General features: G+C 44.5%; 1 protein-coding gene across 5 annotated transcripts in view; it reads left to right on the plus strand.

Moving 5' to 3' along the window:
- Window positions 1-27,554, plus strand: part of LOC121443890 (BDNF/NT-3 growth factors receptor-like) — a 330,682-nt gene that overhangs the window by 229,415 nt on the left and 73,713 nt on the right. For all 5 annotated transcript variants that reach the window (XR_005973721.1, XM_041645640.1, XM_041645641.1 and 2 more), the window contains exon 14: window positions 19,974-20,104. Coding sequence is in view for 4 of the 5 variants with exons in the window: in XM_041645640.1 (XP_041501574.1) it covers window positions 19,974-20,104 (131 nt within the window). In the remaining variant the exon portion in view is untranslated. The remainder of the gene's footprint in view (window positions 1-19,973; window positions 20,105-27,554) is intronic.

The following is a 27,554-nucleotide window of genomic DNA, read 5'->3' on the forward strand; positions in this document are numbered from 1 at the left end:
TTGTTCTTTTTTGTGGTTGTTTTGCTTCTTTATTTTCTTCTTCTGGATTTCTAGGACATTAAGAAATTACATGAGGATTGTTCACAGATGTTTTTCAGCTGATATTTCCTGCACAGCTTTTGGGTTTGTTTTTTTTACGGGCTGCTTCAGGTGTCTAATATACACACAGCATCATATACTAACATTGACGTTTTATAGGTTTAAATGAAAAATGGGAACTTTACCTCATTTGTTTTCTTTTTCCAATTATAGTGTAATTGTCTCAGATATTTCTTCTGCACACATTTGAAATCCCAATAACACTGTATACCTTCTTGCTCTGCTGCCAACATAACCAGAAATTTTAAGAAGGAACATGTGTTGTGCTGTTTTCCTTTTTGTCTTGTTTCTCAGGGGTGCTCCTTTTGGACAGAAGATTCTAGGTAAGCAGAGCTTTTTCTGGAGGTGGCGGGGTGGCTCAGCAGTGAGGAGCTGTTGCTCTTGCAGAAGACCTGGGTTTGGTTCTCAGCACCCACATGGCTCCAGTTCCATGGAATCCAATATCATGTTCTGGCCTGCATTGATGCTGGACACACATGGTACACATATATACATACAGGCAGATGCTCATAGGCCTAAAATAAAACTAAATAAAGAAAGCAGAATACTTCTGTTTTTCATCACTAAAGTGATATTGTGTTGCCTTATTCTGGTCTCTATGGTTCCTTATGAACAGACGATGCTATTCCCATAGTTTTTCTTTATTGCTAAAGCTTATCCATTTTTTGTGTGTGCATGTGTACATTTGCATGTGTACATACATGTGTGTGCACAAGCAGCTGTGCAGAAACCCATTCCACAGTGTCCATGCAAAGCCAGAGACAACTTTGAGTGTTGATCCTTGCCTTTTGCCATATTTGAAACAGGGTCTTGTTCTATTGTTTGCCACTGTGAAGACCACAGTAGCTATTTCATGGGTTTCCAAGGACTCTCCTGACTCTGCCTCCCATGGGAGTACCCGGTGTGCACATGTTCATGCTGTGCATCTAGCTTTTGCATGGATTTGCACATTCAAACACAAGGGCTCACACCTGTGCGGCAAGCATGTTACCCACCAACCGTCTCCCTGCTTTTTAGCTTTTGTGTGGATGTTTAGACTTTTGAATTTTGATCAGAGTCTTTGTATACCTACTCCTTTGGATTTATCTTATTTGGAGTTTGTTGTTAGTTGGGGCCACTCTGTTGTTGATTACAGTAAAATGTCCTGCACTAGCCCAGAATGGTGTATAATAAAGGCTTTTTAATTTAGGGGTAGACTCACAGATCAGCAGTCCTCCTCATGAGTGGGGGGCAGGGACTGAATCCAGCAGCTTCTACATCTGTATATATAGTACATACATGTGACCACGCCCATATCTTAACGGCTGTTGGCTGAAGGATCCCACAGCAGGAGTTTGTCCCTCACACTTTCTTGTTTTCCCTGGTGAGTGAAGCTCTGACAGCTGTGACCTCAGCTGCCTTTTCAGCCACTGCTCATTTTCTCCCTCCCCCTATGGATACGTTGACATCACTGTTAAATATTTTACAAGGATACAATAGTTCCAAAAGGTTTCTTTTTGTCTAGTTTCTTTTTATTATTCAGATTGCCTTTTTAAATCTTATTCTATCAGTCCCCCCACCATCCTGTAGCCATATCTATTTATTAGCTTTCGATTTGATGACTATTGGTCATTATCCCCCCCCCCCATTCTGTTGGTCATTCTGGCTGCCTTCAGACCCTTGTCACACTGACCTTGACACAGCCGCCATTCTGGCTTGACATCTGCTGGCTTTTATGGCTTTAGTTTGAGATTGCTCTGGGCCTTCACTGCGGGAGAAGCTTTTTTTCATTTATTGGATCTGGGTATTTGGAGCTTTTGAACAGGGCTCAGAGTTTCCATGGTTTCACTGCGACTCCCTCCCTGGTCACTTGAGGACAGCTGGCAACATCTTGGGACTCCAGGTTGGGTGGAAACCCAAGTTCTCTCTCCAGTCTTGTCCCCGAGGGGGCCATCTCTTCACCGTGCTGGGTTTATGTAACAGCCGTGGGTCCCCAGTAGGTCACTTTAGATACCCCTCCCAATGATGGGACGCCCTGTTATTTCTTTCTCAGTAGCTTCCCCGACAATACAGTGTAAGGGAAGAGCAGGTGGTCTCTCTATCATGAGGCAGTGGTAAATACAGGATGACCCTCCACCAGGTTTCCTGTGTTACTATCCCAAGAGAGAATGAATGAAGATGGGAGTCCAGGCTTCTTGTATTGTATCTATGGTCACTATAGGGTGAAGGGTGCTTGCTACTCTCGGGAGTTAGAGAAGCCATGGTTCTCTACTTTGGCCTTCTCTAACTACCAGGAATCGTGGCTGAGCCCCTTGCCAATGGCTTTCTTCCTTGATGTTCTCTGATCACTTGGAACAAGAGCTGCTTTCCTTATTATGACCTGAGCATAGAAGTCTGGGCATCCTGTCCAGCTCTCACTGGCAGGGGTAAGGAGACCTGGTTTTTCTAGGATGCTAACTTAGCGGAGAGTTATTGCCTGAAAGTTCCCTGCTTTGATAGGCCACCCTTTTACTGTGACTTTGGGAGAACAAGTTAGTCTTGTCCTGAAGGTGAATTTATTCCCATTGTATCTTAAATTTCTTGCTTCTTCAGTTCCCGGGACAGAGAAGAAACCCAGGGGACTCCCTGTGATGCATCCCGGGCATCCAGCCAATCAGTTTTCTCTTTCCACATCTCCATCTTACTATGCAGACAATGGATACTGAAGACTGAGTATCTGTATGTAGTGGGGAAAGCTGGGTAAAGTCTATGCTCTCCACCGTCTTGATGCTGCATACTCATGGTGGATAGTTTCATGGATAGTTAGTAGAACACTTGGTATGTATGTATTTTTAATTGGCATCGTGTTTATTCCCAATCAGTGGAGACATGCCCTGCTAAGCCGGACAGATAGGGTGGTGAAGGAAGTGATTGGATTCACAGCAGAAGGATGGAGTGCCCGTGGGCTAATGGAAGGAGGTGAAGGATGAGCAGGCCCAGAAACTGACCTCAGAAAGTCCCTAGGCCTGGGTTTGTCATTTGAAATCTCTGAGTGTGCAGTCAATGTTGTGATCAGGTCTATCTTCATCCTGATGACTGCTGGTCTAAGTGGTGGGTAGGGGCAAAGTGAAGGGCTGAGCACACAGCTAACCCTAGTCACAGTGACTCTCACCTCACAAAAGTGCCATCTTGCTGAAAACCTGGGAAGTGTGAAAGGAGCTGGGGTGATTCCAAGATGGGGCCCACAGGACATGGCTGAGCTTCATGTGGGCTCTCCTCAGAAGAGAACGAAGATGCTGCCCAGGGCCGGAAGATGACTGATCAGCAGAAAAAAATAGCCATGGTGATAAACACATGAACAATAGTGCCCTTCATCCCAGTGCCCAGAAGACATCTTCAGTAAATCCCCAATCACTGAATTCTAAACTGTCCTACACGGGCACTGCCGGTTGATAGGAGGAGGTAGACATGAAAGGAGCTGTCTGCTATCTCAGCCTGGGAGCTCGTTCCGGATACACAGGACACCAGATCCACAGTGCTGCAATAAACTCTAGAGTCTTCCGGGGGCAGATCCTCTGTGACCTTCCTTTATCAAACACAGTCCAAGGTGCACCTCAACCTGATACAGAGCAAAGGACTTTAGTGGTTAGCCAAACGACGAGAGGAATAGAGGGTATTTCTTTAATAACAAGAATCAAGTCTTTGCTGATCTCTGTTCTTAATTTCAAAAGATTTAAAGTCCTCCTGCTTGCAAGCTGAGCTTCCAGGGAGAGACGGGAGTGATTTATCGTGACATCTATTAAGCGTTTATAGAACATAATACATGTGTTCTTGCTCCTACCATAAAATTAATTGTTGCTAATTAGTTAGGGCTGCCAGCTCACTTGTGTGTGGAGTCTGTCACACTGCCTTCTCCTGGTCCAGCTAATTGTCGCGCAGCCTCCAGCTCTTCAGTGTCCTGTGGTTTTCTTCACATTTCACATTTCTTCTTTCTTTATCCTGTGTTTATTAATTTCTAATTGTTTGATAATTTCACACATGCATATAACATGTTTGATCAAACCCATCCCATTCTCCTTCCTTCAACTCTTCTCCATCCCCTCATCACTTTTCCCTCTGAACTCTACCTGCTCTTTTTTAAAACCCACCTCGTCCACACAGTGCTGCCTGTGTGTGCGTCGGTGAGGAGCCATCTAGTAGGGCACGGACGGTCCCTCCGGGACAATATCCCTGGAGAAAACTGACTCCCCATCGCTCTGCAGCCATCAATCATCAACAGCTCTTCATATAGACACAGGACATGTCTTATTTAAACATTCAATCCTGCTGTTTGCTCTACACAATGTTGAGGACACAGAGGTCCTCCTGGGTATTGTGGTGATGTCGTATGAGGCGGCAACACCATCAAGCATCACACACACGCATTTGGCCCCAAATCAGCATCCCTGTTTCAGAAGTCCTTCTTTCCATCCGGCCACACATTATCAAATGTCATTAAGGGCTCAAGGACCGGTCTTTAGCCACCATTTCTGAGTTGGCTGTGTCTGGGATCTACGTCATTCTGATGTGGAGACAGCCGGACATATGTGCAATGGTAGAGCCAATGGGTGGCAGCTCCTTGACCGCAGTAGCAGTCACATGGTGGTTCCCTGGTATGAAAGACCATAACAAACTGGCTAAGGGGGATGTGTGATGTCTGCAGATGGTGTGACAGGAACCAACCTTGTCCGCAGCCCTCACAGCCCCCAAGGCTCTTATTCTGGTGGCTGTGCCTGGGGAGTTCTGCTTCTGGAATCACCACAGACCTATCAATGGTGGGAAGAAGGTGTTCTCTCAGATTTTGATGACCGAAGGCAGTCTGCCTTGTCCTACCAGTGTAAGCCCAGGGTGACCATCTCGTAGGGTTCTTATCCCATTTAAGGACAATCAACAGACGGAACTTTTTTCCTCCACAGGATTCTGCACCCATTGAAACTTGTTCTCACCTGTTTCAGAAGCCGACAGCATAGCAAACCCTGGGAGGCAGAATCCTGTTTGCATTCATTGCATGGTGCATGCTGCTGCCCACCTCCTGCCGGGTGGTTTATTTCACACATTCCCGTCATAGGGTGACGTGGCTTCACTGACTGGCAAGCAGCTGTTCATACAGTGCGTGAAGTGGCTGGTTGCATGTCAAAAGTCAAGTGAGGTGAGTGAATGTGTGTGTGTGTGGTTGATACTCACATGCCAAGTTGCCAATGCAAACTACAGCCCAGCTGCTAAAATTTAAAGGGGGAAATGGGCCTTAATTCAAAGCCCAAATTAATTCAAATTACAAAATGTGGGAGCTATAGATATAGTCTCAGGATGATCATGGCCACAAGCCCACTGACCACACTAAAGATAGTGACGAGCTCAGTGTTTAGCCTTCTTGTTTTGGGATAGCACAAAGCAATAGTTGCTGGAAAGGTGGGAGGCATCGAGCACCTTGGCTTCCAGAAGGCTGTGCAGCCAAGTACTTGGACCTAGTCTTCATCTGTCTTAGTCCATTCTCTTTTACTATTATGCCAGACTAGAGATCAGTTGCGTTATAAAAAATAGGGATTTATTTAGTTCATAGTGTAGAAGCTTGAAGCTTAAGAGCATGCACTGTCTGCTACTGGGGCCTCTTGCTGCAGTATAACACAGCAGAGGCAATTCACATGCTCGCCTCTTCGGAGACTGGCCCTGTTTAAGGAAATGAAGAAATTCCCAGAAGAGCTGGGACTAGGTGGGCTGGGCTTCCACATGGAGAAGCCACAACACACCAGAAGCTCCATGTGTTTACTATACATGATTGAAGGGGAAGCAGGGAACACACAGCTGAACATGGAGGCAGGTTATTATATTCAGATAAACAGGAGACATGGGTATCCACATGGCTGAACAAGGAGATGGGTCAGCTAACGTCTGTAGAAGCTGTCTCTGTAGGGGAGCAGTCTTCATGGAATTAACATCCAGGGAGAGAAGGCTATGGTAGACATTTTTGCACACACTGTCAACATCTGCACGTGAATTAGGGGAAGACTTTGCCATCCCTCTGAGCTTCACCTGGGGAAAGCTTTGCCCCTCCCATGGGGCTGAGGCCTTGAGGTCCTTGACATGGTCAACAGCAGAGATCATTCAGTTCCTCTGCTCCCCAACAGAATGTGACGAAACAAGTCATCTGTTTAGATTTCTCTTCTGTTTTAAAAGTATCATTACTGATGCCGTCAAGGGAGACCATCCTCATCATCTCATCTAACGCTGCCTTCCAAGACTTTCTTACAAATACATTAGCACAGACTAGAGTCCACTCTCCCCATAGCGCCGTCCTCCACTACCAGACACCTCTGGCTTCGCTCCACGCTGGGGCTTTCACTGTGTCTGTTCTCATCCCGTCTCCACCTCTATCTCAAGAAGCTGGTATGGGTCCAGTGAAGGGCGCTGCCTGACATCCTCCAACTTCATGGGTTGGGATTAATCTGTCATGAGGTCATAACTACCTGCCCAGGTGTCTGTGCAAACAGGGTTTATCATACTTTGCACCTGAGAAGTCTTCTTGGATGGAAGATGAAGGGATGAAATAAGGAGTCCTTTGTGTTAAACTTATGTGAAATTTAATGAGCTCTTTGCTTTAACAAACTGTGTCTTTCAGATTGGCAGTGTGATCGAGAGGAGATTGCTTAGGAAGTGATTTGTTTCTGAAAGCTTTGTGAACTTTATATTATATTATTGCTGAATCAATAATTATTTTGTTCTGATGATTAAATAATATGGCTCCTAGGACTTATAGCACCCTCATGTTTTCCTTGCTACCACTGTACTCTAGAACATCATGACTATGTGCCTATGAATGCAACCACATGTCTGCTACTCTCTCTGCTTCTGAGTGCTGCCATTAAACATTCCATGCTCATGGCGACCACGTCTCCTGGTCTTGTATGAGCCTTGATAGCTTCCATTTGCTTGTGCAATGCAGTCTATGCTACTCATGCAAGCCTGGCTCTCGTCCTGTTCTTTCTCAGCTATGTGAACACACACCACATTGTACCTTGCTCTGTCCCCTAGGGACTTCCACCTGTGCAAATTTATGCTCCCCACCTCACACACCCCCGTCAAGGAGATTTTACTCACAAAGCCTTTGCAGTAGTCACCATGTGCGCGGGCTTTTGCTTCCTTGAGTTCATATCCTCCCAGGAGGCAAATGTCTGGTGGGATCCCCACACTACCATCTCATATTGTTTTATTTTGCCTACAAATTTTATCTCCAGGAAGAACTTCTTGTTTGTTTTGTTGTCTTATCTTAGCCTCCAGAAAACCCACCAGGCTTCTTTCATGTAAAGAACTTGGATCATTGAACTTCCGAAGCAAAGCCAGGCTGGAGGTTGGGCTAGGATGGTGGAGAAGATCCCATGACCTCTTTAACCTCCATTTCCTCAGCTGTCAAGTGGAGTTCTGGAGAGTTTCACAAAGTTGTTTTAATGTTCAAATAAAATAGCATGGGCAAGTTCTTTACGAGCTTTGAAGTGCTCCAAGAACAGTGGGTCCCGCTATTACTGTGGCTTGCCTGTGATGTTTAACTTTAAATGGAACCAATAAAATGTATCCATAAGGCACTGTAGAATCTTGAGTGCCAGATCTCTCAGTAGCAGTGGTCATGCCATGTAACATTTGTGGGACATTTCGTTGTTCTGAGTGCTTTTTATTTAGTATATAATTTTGCTCTCTGTAGTGCCCCGTGAGCTTTCAGAGTTTCAGCGACAGGAAAGAAATCAAAGGGGACAAACACATCATGTGACTTTCTGGAAGCCAGCTAGTCAGCTGATGGTTATGAATGACCTGAGGTTTTCATCTGGTTTATCCTTCACTTTCCCATCACCACCTGGGCCCAGAGCTCTACCCTTAGGATGCTTTCCTCCATGGCTCCCATCACCACCTGGGCCCAGAGCTCGACCCTTAGGATGCTTTCCTCCATGGCTCCCATCACCACCTGGGCCCAGAGCTCGACCCTTAGGATGCTTTCCTCCATGGCTCCCAGCCCCTCCTTTCTAATCACTGCTTCCCATGCAGGCAGGGTAGTTTTGTCTGGGTTTTCCACACCCTGTTCTTCCTCATCATGCTGCATGAAGGTGTACAACCCTAGGGCGGAGGGACACCACGTAAGGGGGAGTTTGTTTCCTGCAGAATCTTGTATCAGTAATGAGAGCAACGTGTTCTGAGAAATGTTCCCTTAAGCAGTTTGGACCTATGATCATAACAGAGGGTACTTGAGATGGCCCCTCCCACAGCACCGCCTCCTTGTGTCATCAAAGTCCAAGCTAGATACCAGATACGTGCGGTGATGGCCAGCATAATATAACAGGCTACTTTTCCGCAACCTTCTTTTAGAAGTAGAAGGATCACACTTTGAAGTGAGGGTTAATCATGCAGCCAATGTGCCAAGCTTTAGCTAATCTCTACACAGAAAGGGCCAGTGACACTCCAGTCAATTAGCAGCCAAGAGGTCATCTGTGGCAAAAAAAAAAAAACTGTACAGTTGCTTGGCTGGGGTACTTTAGGTGGTGTCTGTAGCAGAGAAGTAACAACTCAATCAAGGTTAGGCCCTCACTCCCACTGCAGACAGCTTGATGCTCCTCAGAAGTCAGATTCTCCCTAATGCCTCTCAGTGGGGCTGAGGGCCATTGGGATTAGGGTAATGATGCTATTTGTCCTACACTAGACTGAAGGTGACCAGTGCTGCCATTCCTCCCTCTGTTCAGCCCATTTCCTACATCTTCCCCTTTCTTCACCCATGTGCTTGCTGCCCCCCCCCAGCCACTCTGGCACCCACTGCACAGGAGAGTGTACCCCTCACAGTCTCCTCCCAGAACATCTGAGTGGGACATCCTTCACCCATGTGCTTGCTGCCCCCCTCCAACCACTCTGGCACCCACTGCACAGGAGAGTGTACCCCTCACAGTCTCCTCCCAGAACATCTGGGTGGGACATCCTTCACCCATGGCTCACCCATGGCTCACACATCAGCTCCGGGACCCTGCAGCCGCTTGCTTAGAAACCCGCTGAGAGTCTTACCCTCGGGGATGGACATCCAGCTCTTGTTTGCTGCACAGTTTTGAATAGGGAACAAACAAGCATGCTCTTCTCACCAGCACAAAACCCCACTGTCTTCTGATTGCTGCTTTAGAACCGGGGAGCCACAGCCATTAGCTAATGCTTTCTGTTTCCATTGTCCAAATTATTCAACTATACATATTCACCATAGCTGATAGAATTTCAGTACTTTCAGCCTTGTCAATCCTAAACTCACGCTAAATGAAAGTACAGCATCTTAACCCCCATGTTGAACTCTTCCCTTCAGAAGAGCACTGCCAATAGCAGACAGTTTCTGCGCAGGACTCTATCACCAACCCAAGGAGCCAGAAGTGGCTAATTGGTCTGACCTGCTACAGAATCCCCACCAGGATGCTGAAGCCTCATGGAGAGAATTATGCTCTCTCTGAGCCCGCGTGTTTAGACAATTTTGTCCCCGCTGCATGCTTTTCATCTTTGTCCTTCTGAGTGGAGTTTGTGATGCTGACTGCAGAGTCTGGAGGTTTTTCCAGATGACAGAGGAGCAGAGGACAAGCCCTTATCATAAGACAGAGAGGGAAGGTGCCTGGGTGCCGTGCCTCACATCATCTGCTCTCAATGCAGACACAGTGGCTGTCCCTGTCCCCATGTGCACACTGGCAGTGCTAAGCAGACTCAGTGGGTTTCAAGAAATAATTAGTAATTGGGGGAGAATAGCAGTAGGGGCTAAAAGAGAGGTGTGGGGGGACTTTAGCAAAACACAGGATGTAGGAATGAGATTCTCGAACCATAGACTAAGAAGAGAAGAACCGCTGCCCTCACCTAGGAGTTATCACACCAGTTCACACTCAGAACTTTGTTCTTCATCATGATAAATGATATATCGGGTTAGAGAGATGGCTCAGTGGCTAAGAGCACTTGTTGCTCTTTTAGGGAACAGCAGTCTGGCTCCCAGCGAGCCCCTGGTAGCTAACCACCATCCGTAATGCTGTTCTAGGGTCTCTGATCTCCTCTTGTTAACTCTGTGGGCATCACACAAGTGTGGTACACAGACACACATATAGCCAAAGCTCCTGCATACATAAAATAAAAATAAATAGTTTTTTTAAAATGAGGTAGATGGTGTGACTAGGCAAATGATCACAGGAATAAAGATGCCACCTTCAGAGGAAAGGTATCTCGCCTGCGAAGAACAGGCTCTAGAATATTCCGTTGACTTCACAGAGCCATTTTCTCCCTCCTTCTCCTTCATTCTTACACATCGAAGCTGTGTGTCTCTGTGCTTGCTTAGTAAACATTTCTTTCTAGTGAGAAGCATCAAGTATATTGAAAACAATACAGATTAAAGTCAACCAGATGTGGGTGGGGACCTAGCAGCTCTGGGAACTCAACACTTGGTTCCTTGCTGTCTTCGCTTATTAAGTGAGTGGGCTGTTTAAGGCCTTCAGGCCCAAAGCCTGTCTGAGCTCAGAGAACACTCCATCTGCTGTGGAAGCTACCAGCAGCACAATCTCAGAAACAGACTGAAGATAAGGAGGATGGGTGTGGTGAGCAGAGCCTGTCTGTTCACTTCCCACTTGTAACACCGGAGGGCAGGCGAGCAGGTGGGTATCCTCATGTTTGAGTTCTCTAAGCACTTCCGGGAACCAAGTACCATGCTCATGTGTGAAATGCGTCAGCTCGGAATCTGGGGACCTGCAGTGGACACAGCCCTGTCATACTTGGTGGGACCCGGTGTGATTCGGATTAATACCAGTGGGTGCAGCAGGAGTGTCTTAACCCCAGGGTGGGGACAGCTGTGTCAGAGATCCGCACCTCTGCAGTATCCAGCAGCCAATATTTATTTGTGTGTGTGTGTGGGGGGGGGGGACAGCTTCCAAATCCCTCTCTAAAATGTTCTAAATGATGCAGGCTTAAGGAACTTCAGAGACCCACCCCCATCATTCTCTTTAGTCCTGATGTAAACTTGCTCATTCTAAAGCAAGGCCCATCTATGTGCTTACCAATGACCCTGTCCCAGCCAGGCCTCCTGTTGTTCATGGAGACTCCATAACTAACACCAGAGCACAGGAAACTGCACCAACCACCCCACGGTACATCCTCAAGCTCAAGAAGGATTTGAGATCAACTGAATACGGGGACAATGGATCCTCCTGAAAGAGAAAGCAAAGAGAGAGGTGGAGTTTACCTTTTAGAATCCTAAGGTGCTTACTGTATCATTATAGTTTGAATACCAATGTAATAATATTGACAATAATTCAATAAAGACAAAACAAGAAAATGGGGCAGTTGTAATGAAGTGAACATAGAGACACTAACATCATCATTCACAGAAGCATGGTAGGCCTGGCCAGAATAGAGTACAAAGGTCACATAGAAGGACTAAAACAGCCCAACTCTCCACCTCTGGAAGGAGTGTAGACAAATCCTCAGTTGTGTAGAAGGGAATTGGGGCGTGCCTTATGCTGGGAGACAAAAGCAAAATGTAAGAAGACTGATTAGAACCCTGGAGAGGATCCCAGAAAATCAATAATCAAGTTGGTTTTCAGTGGTTGCCCGGGAAGTGAGATCAAAGACAGGGAAGAGTGTGGAAGGTTCTAGTTGACTTCATCTAGACTCTCTGATGTTACTGAATTTGTTGCCATGACTACATATTCCTTTAACCTTTTCTCTAAATTATTATATAAATATATATACACACATACACACATATGAGTTCTTTAAATTTCAGAAGTTCCATTTAGAAAAGGAGACATAGTGGTAGATTCAGGTGCAGAAGATCAAACAGCAGCTATCTGTCTGGTTTGGCCTGCATGGATGGAAAGTTCATTTGTTTTGACCTAAATAGCTTTCGGCTTCAGGCTTCAGTGCAGATGTGTCTGTACATGAAAGTCAGGGTGTGATCAAGTCAGTGACATCCTGGCATTCTGGAAATGTCATAATTTGTTACATCCAACAATGCTCTTTTTTAGACAAACATTTCAATCCTGCACAGCTTTGCAATGGAAAACTTGAATGACGCACCCGCTAACCTTCAAATGCAGACTAGAAGGCCTTTTCCCAAACATCTAAAATCTCTTAACCCTCCATATTTCATCTCCGTCGTGGCAGTCTCTGTATTTTACGGCTCTTATTTGTGTATCTGTCTCAATCAAACTGTACTGATCAAGGGAAAAAATCATCGTCTATGAAAGACAGGAAGTCTTTGCTTGGACTCTGAAGCCAAACCTTGCATCTTTGCTCACGTTCCAGGTGTGTGGCTGCAGCCAAGTTTCTCGACAATCTCTCTGGTTCTATGACCATGCAAATGGAGAATGGAGTTTCTCCCCAGGTCACTTAGAAGGTTTGAATATGATACTGTTGATAAAGATGTTTAGCATAGCAGTGGCTAACACACAGCGGATACCTAATGAATGCCCTCAAGTCCCTTCCTCTCCCTCACTCTTTAATCTTCTGCAGCAACGACCACTGTCCTGTTTGCATAGACGCTTAAATGATGAACGCTAGGGCCAGGGAGGGCATTGGAATGAAAGATTCCGAAATTGTTGTCAAACTCTTTCAGGGATGTTATATCTTCAGATGTGAGTCATCATGTAAGCCCATTAAAGTGCTGTCATTGGCCCCACTGCTTCACATGGTAACTGCACAGAAAGCCATGGCCGTGCCAAGCTGGAAGCATCTGGGGTGCATCCAAGTATCTTATCAGTAACCCTGCCCCCATAGTTCAGAAATTGACCACGCACCTCTGGGTATGACCATCCTTTAGTTACTGTCTTGGGAAGCTGTTGCAGAGTCAACAGCAGGAGAAAACAGCCCTGGAAACAGTCATATCCTAGGCTGTGTGAAATCCCATAGTTTCTCTGTTTTTAAGCTAAGTGTTTGTCCCTTCCTATTAGTGTTCAGAACTTTCCTCATGAGGGTCCCAGTCTGATGGTCCTAAGTTGGCTCTGGTGGCCTCTAATCCTTTTCTGAGTGCTGAGTCACACAGCAGTTTGATGTCCTTCCTCCATTCAGCACACTTTGGCTTGCGTGTTATGCATGTACTTCTTACCTGTGTGTTATGCATGTACTTCTCACCTGTGTGTTATACATGTACTTCTCACCTGTGTGTTATGCATGTACTTTTCACCTGTGTGTTATGCATGTATTTCTAATCTATGTGTTATGCATGTTATTCTTACCTACATGTTATGCATGTACTTCTTACCAAGATCCTCCCCCTTATTATAGTGTGTGCACATGAAAAAGATGCTCAAATACTGACATCACAATACACTTTCTACTGGGTTGCTCTTGGATGACACATTCCCCACAAATCCTCTTGTAGGTACTTTGGCAAAGAACCACTCTTTTACAAAAGCTGGTCAGAGAGCTTTAGGAGGCAAGGCGTAGGAGCGGAGACAAAACAGACACCAGCGTAGATCCCCAGATGAAGGATGATATGCTCAGCCTGGGAGAAGGCAGTGAGCAGGGTGCCACGGGAGGTTTGGGAGCATTGGGGGCGGGAAGAACTTTAGAGTTCCAGGATACAGGGTCAGGAGGGTGTTCAGAGAAGACTGTCTGGCCCACCTGCCAGGATTCTGTACAATCATTCCGCACAATGATTTTCGAAAATACAAACATTGCTGGGGCTGACTGACAAGTATTGTCCCAGCAGGGAGAGCTGTCAGGGCAAATCAATCCAATTCTGCCACATGCCAATGTGTAGAACAGATATAATTTTGGCTGTTCGGTGATGTCAAAGCGAAGGATGTACCGTCTGTGTATTTTGAAGTGTGGTGTTCCTTTCAGTCTAACAGCTTGAAAGGTTTCTGGGGCTCTTCTCCCCCCACATTGCCTATTTCTGCCAAGAAACTGAATTTAACTTCAAATAACTCCATTATTTCACCTGCTGTGATGTTACATGAACCGCAGTTCCCCGCCATGGCCATTCCCCATCCCCCACCCCTCAGAGCGCTGGAATTGGGTCTGGAATGAAAGGAGCTTTGCTGATGCCATTGGCTCTTGCACAAAGCATTCAGGCAGATGCCAACTGCCCTCCCAGGAAGGTTAAACCATTGCAAGGTCTGCCTTATCCTTCGCTGCACCCAGTGCAAGGCTTGGCTCAAGGAATTCAGGTGACTTGTGCTTAATACGAGCCCTGAATTTCAGCTCACTCCTCAGTGGCCTGTAACTATAATGGGAATCATGGCAGATACCTCAGCGGGTGATTTACTCAAAACCTGTACTGTTCTCAGTACCTCCCTCCCCCTCCCCCACCGTCCTCCTTGCACCTACCAGTGGTGGAATCTCCCCACCACCTATTTCTCCCTTTCCTTCTGTCCTGCCATTCCTTCTTCTTTTGGTCCACTAAATTTCTCATCCTCCATCACCCCTCCTAATCTGCACACACCCCAAACCTCATAATCCCTCCTGCGCCCCCATCCCCACGCCATGTCTAGGTTGCTCTGACTGCCTCTGACCCTGCCCTTCACTGCCCCGAAGGAAGCCCCCAGAGAGGAGTCTGTGTATTTATTTCCCCCTAACTACTCCATCCATGGTTGTCTGCCTTATTCTCTGCTCAGCATCACTATAGGATTGTCTCCTGCCTCCGGTGAGTCCATTGAGTCTCCTCTGTCTTTGCCTGTCCTTTCTTGTGTTCTTGGAGAATTAATCCTTGATGACATCCTCTGCTCCCTTTGGGATTAGTGGAGAGCAGAGCCAATCACAGCCAACTATGCTGAACTCCATGCTCATGAGAGACACAGGACCTGGGGAGGAAAGATGGGAGGTAGGAGTCCAGCCTCAGCTTTTCTCCAGTCTCATGACAGGGAGTTTCGTAGCAGCTCCCTAGCTGGACCCCTGCCTCTGGCTTTACCACAGCCAGAATAACCTTGTCTTGGTGTACACATTGCTTCTTCCTCTGTACAAAGACCTGCTGTAGCTCCATAGAGCTGAAACAAAGGATGGATGTGGATGAACAGATAGACAGATAAGTAGGTAGATGGTAGACAATAGGCAGACAGACAGACAGACAGACAGATAGACAAGTGGATAGATAATATGTAGATAGATGACAGATAAATAGATGGATAGATAGGTAGAAGATGGATATATTACTGGTGTATTGACAGATGAATAGATTACCAGAAATCATAGATTGTAGAATGCATGTCCTGGAGAAATCCCAAGGTATCATTTATTCCCAGTTCAGTCCTTTACAGATGAGGACGTAGAAAGCAGCACAATGAAGTCATTCATACTCAAGTCCCTGTTTCTTAGTGTGAGACTCCATCTGAGTGACTTTGGAAGCTATTAGAGGTGCTCTACGCCCCAACTCCACCCTCCTTTCCTACTGTCCCACCTGCTGCTTTTGGGGGTGGGAACATGACTGATCATGGCTTCTTAAACACACCCAGTCTTTGCCTCCTCTTCATCCTTTCTCTTTCCCCACTTTCATGTTGTTTCCACCATTATGTTCTCTTTCTCAGTTACGTGCCTATTCCTGTGTGCTTGTGCTGTTATTTATTCATGTAAGAATTTTGATAACCTAATGTAATCTAGACCCAGAACCAGGTTCAGGGAAATCACACCCGTTTGTCAGCTTCCGCCCAGAGCATTCTTGTGTATACCCATAGGCTCACTCTTACCTCCATGGATTATTGAGACCATGTGGATTCCCTGTGCAAAACTTAGGCCAAGGGTGGCTTTTGTGTTGTATATTTATTTTATTAAATTTTTTAATTAAAAATGTATATGGGTGCTTTGCTTGCATGTGTGTGTGTGTGTGTACTGCATCCATGCCAGAGAAGGCCAGAAAAGGGCGATAGAGTCCCAGGAACCGCTGTGCCAGTTGGTTATGAGCGGCCGCATGAGGGTTTGGCACAGAACCTGGGTCCCCTGCAAGGGCAGTAAGTACTCTTAACCATTTACCCATCTCTCCAGTTCTGTGCACTCATTTTTTTCTTTGATCTCTGTCATGAAGACTCTTCTTAGGAAGCTCCCTACTTACTGTGGGGGTAGAGTCAAGAGCATTAATCATTTCTTTGTGTTTAATGTGAAAACGGAGGTAAGACTGCCCTAGCAGACTGCCGTGAGGGCTCAGGACTCTCCAAAGCCTCCACATATCTTCGAGCCCATGATAGCAGTCAGCATGTGGAAGGTGCCTCTTCCCTCTTCGTAGTGGAAACTGTGCTTGGAAAAGCACCAGCAAGTGGATTCTCTATGAGCACACAAAGTCAGTTAACCGTGATGTCATCTGTAAGATAGATGTGACTGTTGACCTCACTCTGTGGGGTATGGAAATTAATTAATAGTAGGGCACATTTTTTTTAGCTTTGCTCTAAACTCCTTGCGGATGGCTCAGTGGTGGTTCCTGTACCACTTCCTCAATAGTACAATCTGTGAATATTCAGTCTTTTGTTGTCTGGGTGCTGCTTCTCATCTGTGAACTTAGATGTTTATTTTCAATTTAGTACTGATTTGCAACAGAATAAAAATGTAGATGAAAATCCAAAACATTATTTCCATCTTCACACAAACTTATTCCGAAAGTTGAGCAGTAATTGACTGGACTCCATAGACTGCCATCTACTGAGATAGTTAGCACCCAACTGGTGCCAGCCAATGACTGGATATTCTGTTTTTCACTTTCATGTTCTGCGTTTGTTGGCAGTTTCCTAATGAAATGTTCATCATGAGATGTCCAGCGGCCTACAGAGGGTCAGGCAGGAGTCTGAAGTATTCTAGTGGAAAAAGGTGTCGCCCATGAAATGTCCATTTCACTTCAACATCAGCAGGGGCTGATCCTGATGGCGAGAAAGTCTGTCTCCTATCTCCGGGTTCAGTCTACAGCCTGGCACCAGGACTGTAGGGAAACAGGAGGGTCAGAGAACCCCACTGAAAGCCCCCATTCCTATTCAGTACCTTCTGCCCCAGAACTATAAATACCTTAAAAAAAATGTCTGGTCACTTAGCTCTTGGCGTTAGAAGGGCACTCAATGGAGTCCTCTTTACGTCCCATGAGCTAGGCAGGCTGTGTTTGTGGGGCCAAGGTTTCTATGAAATACCATTACCCTGGAAATGGGAAAGACACATTTCCTGCTTGAGACCTTAAGTGGATAGAGCCATAGTTATTTATATCTTTATTAGTTTTGGATCCCGTAATAATGGATATGGACATGGATTGATACTTTATTGCCTTTGAATGTGCATAACATTTTTGCTTCTGGGGGAATCTATACCAAGAATTGGATTTAAATGTGTCTGAGGCAGGAGGCGAGTTAAGCTGGGACAGCCACTTTGTGGCCGAGTGCATTATTTTCAATGATGATGATATGATTGCAATATAATACTGAAAATTTGCTCTTTCCTACTGCTCATGAGGCAAATGACCAAGAAGGCCAAATTTCCAGTCTGGAAAATTCCATCGATGATATCCACTTGGGGACAGGGGAGTGTGGGCACAGAAACAGGATATATTTCAAAGAAAACTCCGCAAAGCTCTTGTCTTGAGTTTTCCTCCAAACAGAGGGAGCAGTTTGTGAGGGAATTGGGACTCTTAATCATTGACATTTCTACCTTAGTGATTTAATGTGTGTGTGTGTGTGTGTGTGTGTGTGTGTGTGTGTGTTTCCGTGTCTCTCTGTGTGTGTTTTTCTGTGTCTGTGTGTGTGTTTCCGTGTCTGTGTGTTTTTCTGTGTCTGTGTGTGTGTTTCCGTTTCTGTGTATGTGTTTCTGAGTGTGTGTGTGTGTATGTGTGTGTGTGTGTGTGTGTGTGTGTTTCTGTGTCTGTGTGGAAGTCAGAGGAGAATATGCAGGAGTCAGTTCTCTCCTTCCACCATGTGGGTTGAAGGAATCAAATTCAGCTTGTCAGGCTTGTCCTTACCCTCTGGAGCATCTAACTGACTCTCATTTAATTTTTTGTTTGTTTGTTTTGTTTTTCGAGACAGGGTTTTTCTGTGTAGCATTATAGCCTGTCCTGGAACTCACTTTGTAGACCAGGCTGGCCTCAAACTCACAGAGATCCACCTGCCTCTTTCTCCCAAGTGCTGGGATTAAAGGCATGTACCTCTGCCTCCTGGCCCCTCATTTAATTTTTAATGTTGAGTTTGCAGTGATTTTCGTCAAAGTTTCCAGAGTAAAAAGCTGAGGGTAACTGATCTCAGGGGAAGGAAGCAGGTGGGACGTTTCCCTGCTTACGTGATATTGGGGTATTGGAAGGAAAATGGAGCATAGATCATAGGGCTTTTTAAGGGAAGGGATGAAAGGAAAAGGGAGGCCCGCTGAAGCGCTTTCCTCCCTGAGAGACTCACTCCCAGGACATTCTGCTTAAAGTCTAACCAAGAGCTAAAGCAAACTGCCCTCTGCCTGTGGACTCTTCACCACCAAAACACAAAGGGCAGACAGCAGCCTGGTGGTGTAATGCTCAGGCAAGTTCCTGAATCTCTCCGTTCCCTGAGCTCTGAGACCCAAGAGGGGAAATGGGAGGCAGGTGTTTGGTTGGGTGACTGGAGGATCCAAGGTGTCAGCAAAGACAGGGCAGAGAGGATGCAGGTTGGATCCCTAAGTGAAGCTACAGAATACCTGGGAGTCTGCCAGGAGGAAGGTGAAACACAATGCAGGTTTGACTCGCAGGAAGAAGGCAGGGCGTGGCCTTCATCTGAGAAGGCTACAAACCTGGATGTATCCTGCAGCCCGTGGAATTGCAGACCCGATTCATGAACTGCACAGGAACCTGAATGGTTGAGCTTTGGCAGGAACAAGAGGGCTGCTGGGATATGGATGGCAGGCTCCATGGAAGAGACTTGGCGATGGGCAGGGCTTCCTGGCTTGTTCAAGGGAAACAGAAAAGTGAAGCACACGTTAGGTTATCGTGGTGTTATCATGGAGGAATATGGCAAAAATTAATCTTACTAGCTCAATAGTGTGGAAACTTCAGATTTTGGCTTTTGTTGTTGATGTGTTTTGTTTGTTGATTTGTTCATTCTTCCCCATTCCTGGATTTCCAGAGACTCGGACTGATTTGTTGCATGATTGCTTCAATTAACTGGTAGAGTGTCATCAAATTGGGAAATGAGATCTTTCAGTAATATTTAGTATGCAGACTATTTCTGACTATCACAAAATTTTTGTGACCCAAAGTATAAAAGAGACATTTACTGTGTTGGAGGTAACACATTGGCAAAGGACATTTTCAGATAATCTATGCCCCAAATCACAAAGAAGCCAGCAAATGCTGAGAGCCATTTCCTTAAAGAAAAATCTGTCTTCTGCTCTCAGTTTCAACGCCGGTGAACTGTTCTCAACTCTAGTTCTGAAAACAGTGAAATCAGCTGTGGCTTTAACTACCCTGCCACCAGCGTGTTAATCAAACGCTAAACCGTCAAATGCTTGCCTAGGACTTACTGGAGTGGGAAGTGGGAATCAAGTTTCCACATGATGAGTACATGACAGGCCAGGAGGAAAGTCAGGATTTAAGTGGGGAGTCCTTTGACTTTACAGGGCACTCTCCTAATGAGCTCAGCTCGTTCCTCTGAAACCCGATGTGCCACCAGCACACAGGATGTAAATCTGGGTCCTTATATTCATGAACAGTACTGCTCAGAGTCCCCAGAGACTCACAGACACCAGAACCATGAGAATTATTGGGGAGGATAATTCCCATCCAATCAAAACCTTGATCACCGCTCGAATTTTTTTGAAAAATAGCGTCTCCAGAGGAGCTGTCTAGGGTTCTGCTGCTTCCAGGGGTGCAGGTGCTCAGTCCCCTCCAAACGTCGTGAACTAGCCGGTGGGAAGGGAGTGGCCCTAAGCACATTGTGACAGTCTTAGGCGGCTGTTGAATGACGTGTGTCTTTGTCTCACAGTTGTTCAGCACATCAAGAGGCATAACATCGTTCTGAAGAGGGAGCTTGGGGAAGGAGCCTTTGGAAAAGTTTTCCTGGCAGAATGCTACAACCTCTGTCCTGAGCAGGATAAGATCCTGGTAGCCGTAAAGGTAAGAGAACATTCTGGAGTATCTCCTTGTTCATGGTCCCACTAAAGGGTGGGAGTTTAATTTTATGGTATTTTAGGTCACCCATCTGGGAGTACGTGCCTTCAACAGTACACATGTTTTTAGTTCTTCTGCCTAAATGAGTAGTCAGGACATTTGGGTCACATTCGAATGTCTGTCAGAAGTGATTCTCGGGGGCAACCATCCAATCTGCTGGTCATGATTAGCTCCAAGAATCTCCTTAAAGTTATGCTGACCAAATTCTAGATCCAGGTCAATGGGATCAAACAGAATTCAATCGGCTAAGCTACGATGCAAGCGCGTCTCCTCTGGTACCAGGTGCTCGTAACTCCACTACCCGGAACTTGTCACACTTTCTAGGTTCCAGAAGGAAATCATATCGACTCTGTTGCACTGATTTTTCCTATATGCCATCTATACTTGTCTCTCCCAAACTGCATGAAACCACAGATATTTTTTATAGCAGAGACAAAGTTTCACCCAGAGTCATATGGCATATCCTCTAGATTCTACCATCCTAGTGAACGTAGGGTTTCTACAAAACATAGATATCTAAAAGGTCTTCATCATAGTCTCCTCTTGTCGGAGCCTCTGGTTCATTCCCAGCTGCCCAGACTCGAAATAATCACACAGAAACCATATTATCTGCAATACTGTTTGCCCAATAGCTTAAGCATGTTTCTGGCTAACTCTTATATGTTAAATTAACCTCTTTTTATTAATCTGTGTATCACCACATGGCTGTGTCTTACTGGGTAACGTTTTATCCAGTGTCTGTCTCTGGTGGGGCTACATGGCTTCTCCCTGACTCCACCTACTCTCTCTCTATATATATATCTCTTCCAGCCTGGCTACATTCTGTTAAGCCATCAGCCGAAAGCAGCTTCTTTATTAACCAATAAAAGCAACACATATACAGAAGGACTTCCCACACCAGTCATCTTTCTCCAAACTTAAAAAGAGTTTTTTTCCTCAGTAACTTGAATAATATCATTAAAAGAGATAGTTTTCTTTTGAGCTTCTTAGAGCTTAAGAAAAATACCACAACTAACTTAGGCAGATCTATTAAGCATGTATTATAATTTTTTTGAAAACTCACCAGGTATTTTTGATGTATGGATACTAAGGATTTAAAAGGTCACACAATTATTATAAAAGTGTTAAGTGGCAAATGAACGTGTAGGTGGCTAATGTGATAAAAATTAATCTTTTAGATTAATGAAAGATGACTAAGTTTTATTGAGTTATGTTTCTGCTAAACAGGGACCATTTATTTGCATGAATCATATTTATTTAGTCATTATAACCTAGATAGTGTTTTGTTTCCTTAGGAAATCTGGTACATATTCCATTATAATACCAGGTTTTATTATACACACATGGATAATCAAGAGAATAAAATTATTCATGAAGGCACCTATCCTGAATGTGAAGCTCAGGCAGTTTGTGAAGTTTTTTGTTCAGATGAAAACACTGTGCATCTTCTTTCCTCATGATCTGAAGAATTTCAGAAGCCCTGTCCAGAGAACCACGATGCTCATAAACTCCCAGAAAACCCTTAAGAGAGGCACATTTCAACAACTAGAGGACCAGTGGCTCTAGAAATTAGCAGCTGTCAAATACACATTATGGCTTTGATGCAGAAAAATGCATGGAAGTTTGAGAAAGGAGGGGAGAAGAGGGCTGTTCTAAGGAGATGTGGGACCAGATGGAGTAAAAACTCCCGCGGGAAGGAGTGTGATGGTTGGAGGTGACCATCCCCACTCTTGTTCTTGCTACTTTCTCCTTTCTTTCAACAAAGTTTCCCTGATGATCATACTCAGGGTCCTTGGCAGTGTCTTATCTCTAGTCTCTGCTTTCTTCTTCAGTCTTCTTTATCTATCTTTGGGAATAAATGAGACCAAATGTGTTGCTATTTTTTGCAATTTTATAGATGAACAAGTGTTCAGGCTGGAAGAATCACAGGGGTTGTCTATCCCTAATGTAACCATTTGTATCAAATCAGCAAAATGCCGGATCTGTGTCTTACACTCTATTTGGCATCCAGTCAGGAAGCCTAACCAAGGCTTCAGACTCTGAGTTCACTTCACAGTGGTATATATGTTACCCCTTAAGTATGTAAAACTCCTGGATAACCAGGGATTCTAAATGGCAGTGTGGGAATAGCCGAGACATCTTGGCCAGATATATGGGCATCCAGCAGAGTTTTCTGGAACTCTAGCCTCACATCCCTGCCCTGTACTGACCTTTCTGTCATTCTGCAGTGCCCTTAAGGAAAAGGTGCTGTGTGGTTAAATTCACAATGTGTCCGTTCAGATCCCTTTTGGGCAGACACAAAAAACAAGTGGCTAGCCTCGTCTACTAGCAATGAGGGATGAACTGATGGTTCTTACATAGGTACTCGTCTACCCCTGCCCAACCTCAACTGGACTTTAGAAGACCAATTTCCATTCTGCTTTTGTGTTCACAACATAATTCGTGTTGGATCTGTCTCCCATTACCATTGTCAATTAGACGCTGTTCTTGTTTAAGGCCCAATTATAGCTCAAATTCTTTGAATCAGACCTAGCACTCATTCTTCATGTGCTGTCTGGCTTCACCAAGTATCTTTCTGCAAATTAACGGTCTGTGATCAATGTTTGTTCATTAAACAGTGCTGCTAGGGGAAGAAAGAAAAGGTACTTGACCCTTTGTCAAATCCTGACTTCTTTGCTAGTCTCCTTGGAGTTAAAATGAAATTGTCACCTGAAATAGGGACAAAGGGACAGTAAATTAAGATTTTACTCTTACTTCATGACCACAGACCTAAGGAATTTCATAGCAACGACCTTGAACACAAATGTTTGTTAAGTCAGGGGGTTGCCTGCTATAACCCAGGCTTCAGGCGGGGAGCCGTGCCAACCCTCTGGAACTCAGAGGTGAGTCTTTGTGAGCTCCAGGGTGAATCAGGTCAGAACAACCTTGCACAGAGCCTCTCTGCAACCTGCAACCAGGGCACACCCACTTCTAGGGGTTTGCTCCAGTTGAAAATGTATTCAGAACTCTCGGAGGAAAATTCACCATTTATTCTCTGACCATAACAAAATGATTTATGTTTGTGTTTCACTGTTTAAGCAATGCCAAACTGAACATTTCTTCCAGGACTGCATGGCCTCTCACCTCTCTGCAGTGGCTTGGGTTGCTCCTATTCCATTGGATGCACCAGGGGATGCTTGACAGCCTTTCTGCCGTTGCCTAGCAACCTCTGCAGCATTGACTATGCATGCTAAGAAACTGCAGCCATTGTCCTTTATCCTTCTCTGGAAAGAGCTGACTTTCGTTTGAAATCCAAAGCTTTACATCCAGATCCACAGATGTCAGATTCATGTGAATTCTGGTTTGATTCTCGCAAACAATTTAGTAGCTTGAAGGAGCCAGTGTTCTAGGTCATGTGCCCTTCAAGGGCACATAGGTCAATCATACCTCTCCAGTTCAAGGGTTTGCTTGTTTGCCTCAACCGAATTGCCATTTTTCTTGTTGTTTTTGGATGACCTTTGCTTTTCAGTGAAATGAATTTGTCAACCGTTTTCCCCTTTATACTGAATTATTATTAAAGAGCCCATAAAGAGACGTGAAGAAACTAGTCTTTGATCAAACCCAGTTGCTTTACCTTTGAGTTACTCTGGTTGCCAAGGAAACACTCCATCGCAGTTTCCCTGCACTAACTGCCGATGCATTAGCTATTTTTGGTTACATCCAACATGCATTTCAATAACTACCCTTCCTACAATATTTTTTTGTACTATGAATGCAAGCTGATTTTTGATTTTGAAATAAAGCTGCAAGTCTGCTTTGTAGGATTTATGTCCTCTCCCTGGCTAACTCCAGTTTATTTCTAGAAACAAGGAATGCTGAATATGAGAGAGACCTTTAAAACCATATAAATAAAACCCTAGCCTCATGTTTTATGGATGAGAAATTTGAGACCTAGGGAAGTCAAGTGACTTTCTCAAGGTATGAAGTTAAAAGGGCTGGAGGAGCTGTGCAGGTGAAGTCTGGGTAAATCAGAAGTGTGCTGGCAAATTCAGCAGACGCTCTTCTGAGATCAGATGTAAATGTTTCTGAATTCCTTCTTTCCCATAGAAGAAATAATGGTATTTTTCTTTACTAATAGTTTTGAGAAAGTGACTTAGAAACTATCTTTCCATTAGAAAGCAGGCCCAACACAGCATCTGACCCAATGCCCCAGTCCTCACCCAACCATCACTACAGGCAACCAGTTCACGCATCTCAGTTCAAGCTGTCTCTTTGGAGGGCCTGGCTTTGTTTGTCCCCCAACCAGACAAGACTCCATGCTGTCAAGACTTCTATACTTGGCCTTTATAGCATTATCAAGGTTTTTAAATTATGTATTAGTGTGTTTACTTAATGAGTGACACTGCACGTCTGTGACCTCTTTTAGGATGTTAGTCATACTCTACAGGGGGAGCCATGACTTTGGCACATCGCATGATGTGTAGTGTGATGCAAAAGAGAAATGCTTATTGAATAAGTGGAGAGATGATTGGCGGTTGCTGAGTGGATGGTGCAGACTGTGAAACTCTGAGATTCCTGAGGCACTAAAGAGTTGATCATTGGCATTTCTACATGGCAGTGGTTTCATGAAACACAGATGGTCACAGCTGAAAGAAACTGTAAAGACAATAGGTAACATTACTAATCTAATGGAATGAGAATCAGTTTAGATATGGTTTAATAAGTTATGCTTGGTGGCACACACTTACAATCCTAGCACTTGGCAAAAGGAGACAGCAGAAGGCTGTTGAAGCCAAGTGAGCTACATGAGACCCTGTATCAAAAAGAAAGAAAAAGGATACTACTACTATTATTAATGTTCTTTAACTCACATTTTACAAAAAAAAGAAAGGAGAGAGAGAGAGAGAGAGAGAGAGAGAGCGCCAGAAGGCTTGAGAGCTGGCTCAGTAGTTAAGAGTACTGACTGTTTTTGCAAAAGACCTGGGCTCTATCCCCAGCACCTACACGGTGTCTCACAACCATCTGTTTAGTCTTACGGAATCTAGCATCCTCTTCTGGGCTCCAAGATACTGCACACATGTAGTACACAGACCTACATACAGGCAAAATACAAAATATAAATAAATCTAAATAAAATGATTAAAAGAAAATAAACTAACAAAAGAAAACCCATAAATCCAGAGATTAACAGCTCACCCAAGGACAAACAACTGGCATGCGGCTGTTTAACACCAACTCTAGGGCTGGAACCTAGTCCTGTGCTCACTACGACCACACTCTTAGTTACCAAAGTCTATGTGTGATCTGGCCCACACACCGCTTGAGGGAATGCAGCACAATACCACTCATAGGGAGGAAACTTTGTGTGAGGATGAGATGAGAGGCACGTTCTTATCTACACCAGTGAAAATTTAACAGCAGGGAACAAATGGGGTAGAAAAACTGGATTCCCAAGAGAGTTCTGACTTCAGGAAACTGCAATCAGATCTCATACCACAGAATTGACTTTCCTAAAAGGAATGCAAGGATCCTTGGAAACCCATGCCAGAATGACAGTGACGTAAGCAGAAGGGACAGTGCTCTGGGAAGCCACCCTGCTAGGAAATCTGGCCACTGTGAACCTAGGTTCAGGCACTGCCGGCTTCTGGAAATCAATGGGTACCTCCTTCTGCTCTTCCTCTCATCTCCTGGCTGGCTGGCTTGCTTTACCATGGACTTCATTTTCAGACAGGTTCTCTTCATGCTGTAGCAAAATTCGATCTTTTATTGACTTGTTTTCAGTTATGTCAGAATCATTCTGATTACCCAGCATCTGTGGAAATTGACAGGGGAGTCAGACCCATGATGCACAGAGTCTGACCAACAGAAAATATGTGTTGCCTGAGGACATAGCAGGGATGCTATCCTATAGTCCTAAAAAGAGATGAGAGATCTGTTGGGAAAAACACAAAGGATAATCATCTCTAATAGGACCCAAGGATCCTCACTGTGATTGGGTCATTTGGGGTCTGTAAGTTTGCTTGGGATCTGAGGAAGTCCCTGTGACCAGCTGTTCTTTTCTTCATCAGCAGGAGACACCAAGTCCATCCTTTGCTTCTGGTAACATACTGCTTTCCTGTCTCAGTAGCTCACTGATGTTTGACAGACAGAAACACAACAACAATTGCTTACACCAATTCTAAAATTGATTGGGTAGAGGAAATGTGGAGTCATTTATCCCAGCTAGTCATCTAGAGTATCCATCCATTATTCTTCATGACAAATCATCTGCTGTTGCAAGGAACCACTTGTTCTTCCCGGCCACCCAGCTAGCTTACACCCGAAATAACCACACAGAAACTGTATTTATTAAATCACTGCTTGGACCATTAGCTCTATTTTCTTATTGGATAACTCTTACATATTAATTTAACCCATCTCCATTAATCTGTGTATCACCATGAGGTCGTGGCCTACCAGCAAAGTTTCAGCATGTCTATCTTCTGTAGTGGATCCATGGCATCTCTTCTCCACCTTCCTTATCCCAGCGTTCAGTCCAGTTTTCTCTGCCTACGTAAGTTCTGCCCAATCAACAGGCCAAGGCAGTTTCTTTAATCATTAACCAGTAAAAGCAACACATAGACAAAAGGACCTCCCACACTATTTCCCCTTTTCTGCTTAAACAAAAAGGAAGACTTTAATTTTAACATGGTAAAATTACATAAACAAAACAGGTATCAAACAAGAATTACAGTTACAATATTTCTATTTACTTTATCTTTTATCATAACTGAGGAAAACTATAACTATCTATCTATTCTTCAATTCCACCAAGGACTCTAGAAGGATATACTATTACCTAAGTACACAGAAAATGCATTATAAGCAACTTCCAACCCAAAGTTCTTCTGTATCATTGGGGCATCCATCTTCAGCCTAAAGGCACATAGTATCCAGAAGACGTTTCCATGAAGAAGGAAATTTCAAAGACAGTTCAGTCACTTTCTTCTGTATCCTACAGAATGTCTCGCAGACTCTTTCATGAAGCAGGAACCCCGAAGGATTGTCTCACCTTTAGGCAAGTTCAGCAGTCATTTCTCTGTGGATCCTGCATGTCCAGTTCGTCTAAAAAAAACTCCATAAGGAGCCTCTTTGACGCCCATATTCCTCTTGAAGTAGATTGGTGCTGCCAGGAGCAGATGTGTCTCATATCATGAAAAGTCCTAAGTTCATAAACATTTTAAATGCCATATTCTGAAGGTCTCTGAAAGATTTGAAGAATACCTATCTAACTGAAATATATCTCCATACATCTAGAAAATCTAACTAACATGACTACAAACTTGACTATTATAGATGATTATCTATTAACCTATAGTTCTTAATTATACATTACATTTTTAAAATGAACTTCATAATCACAATACCTTAATCAAGA

Source organism: Microtus oregoni, unplaced genomic scaffold (genome assembly GCF_018167655.1).
Source record: "Microtus oregoni isolate MIOR12 unplaced genomic scaffold, Mior012 000114F_ref0000099, whole genome shotgun sequence".
Classification (NCBI taxonomy): Eukaryota; Metazoa; Chordata; class Mammalia; order Rodentia; family Cricetidae; genus Microtus; species Microtus oregoni.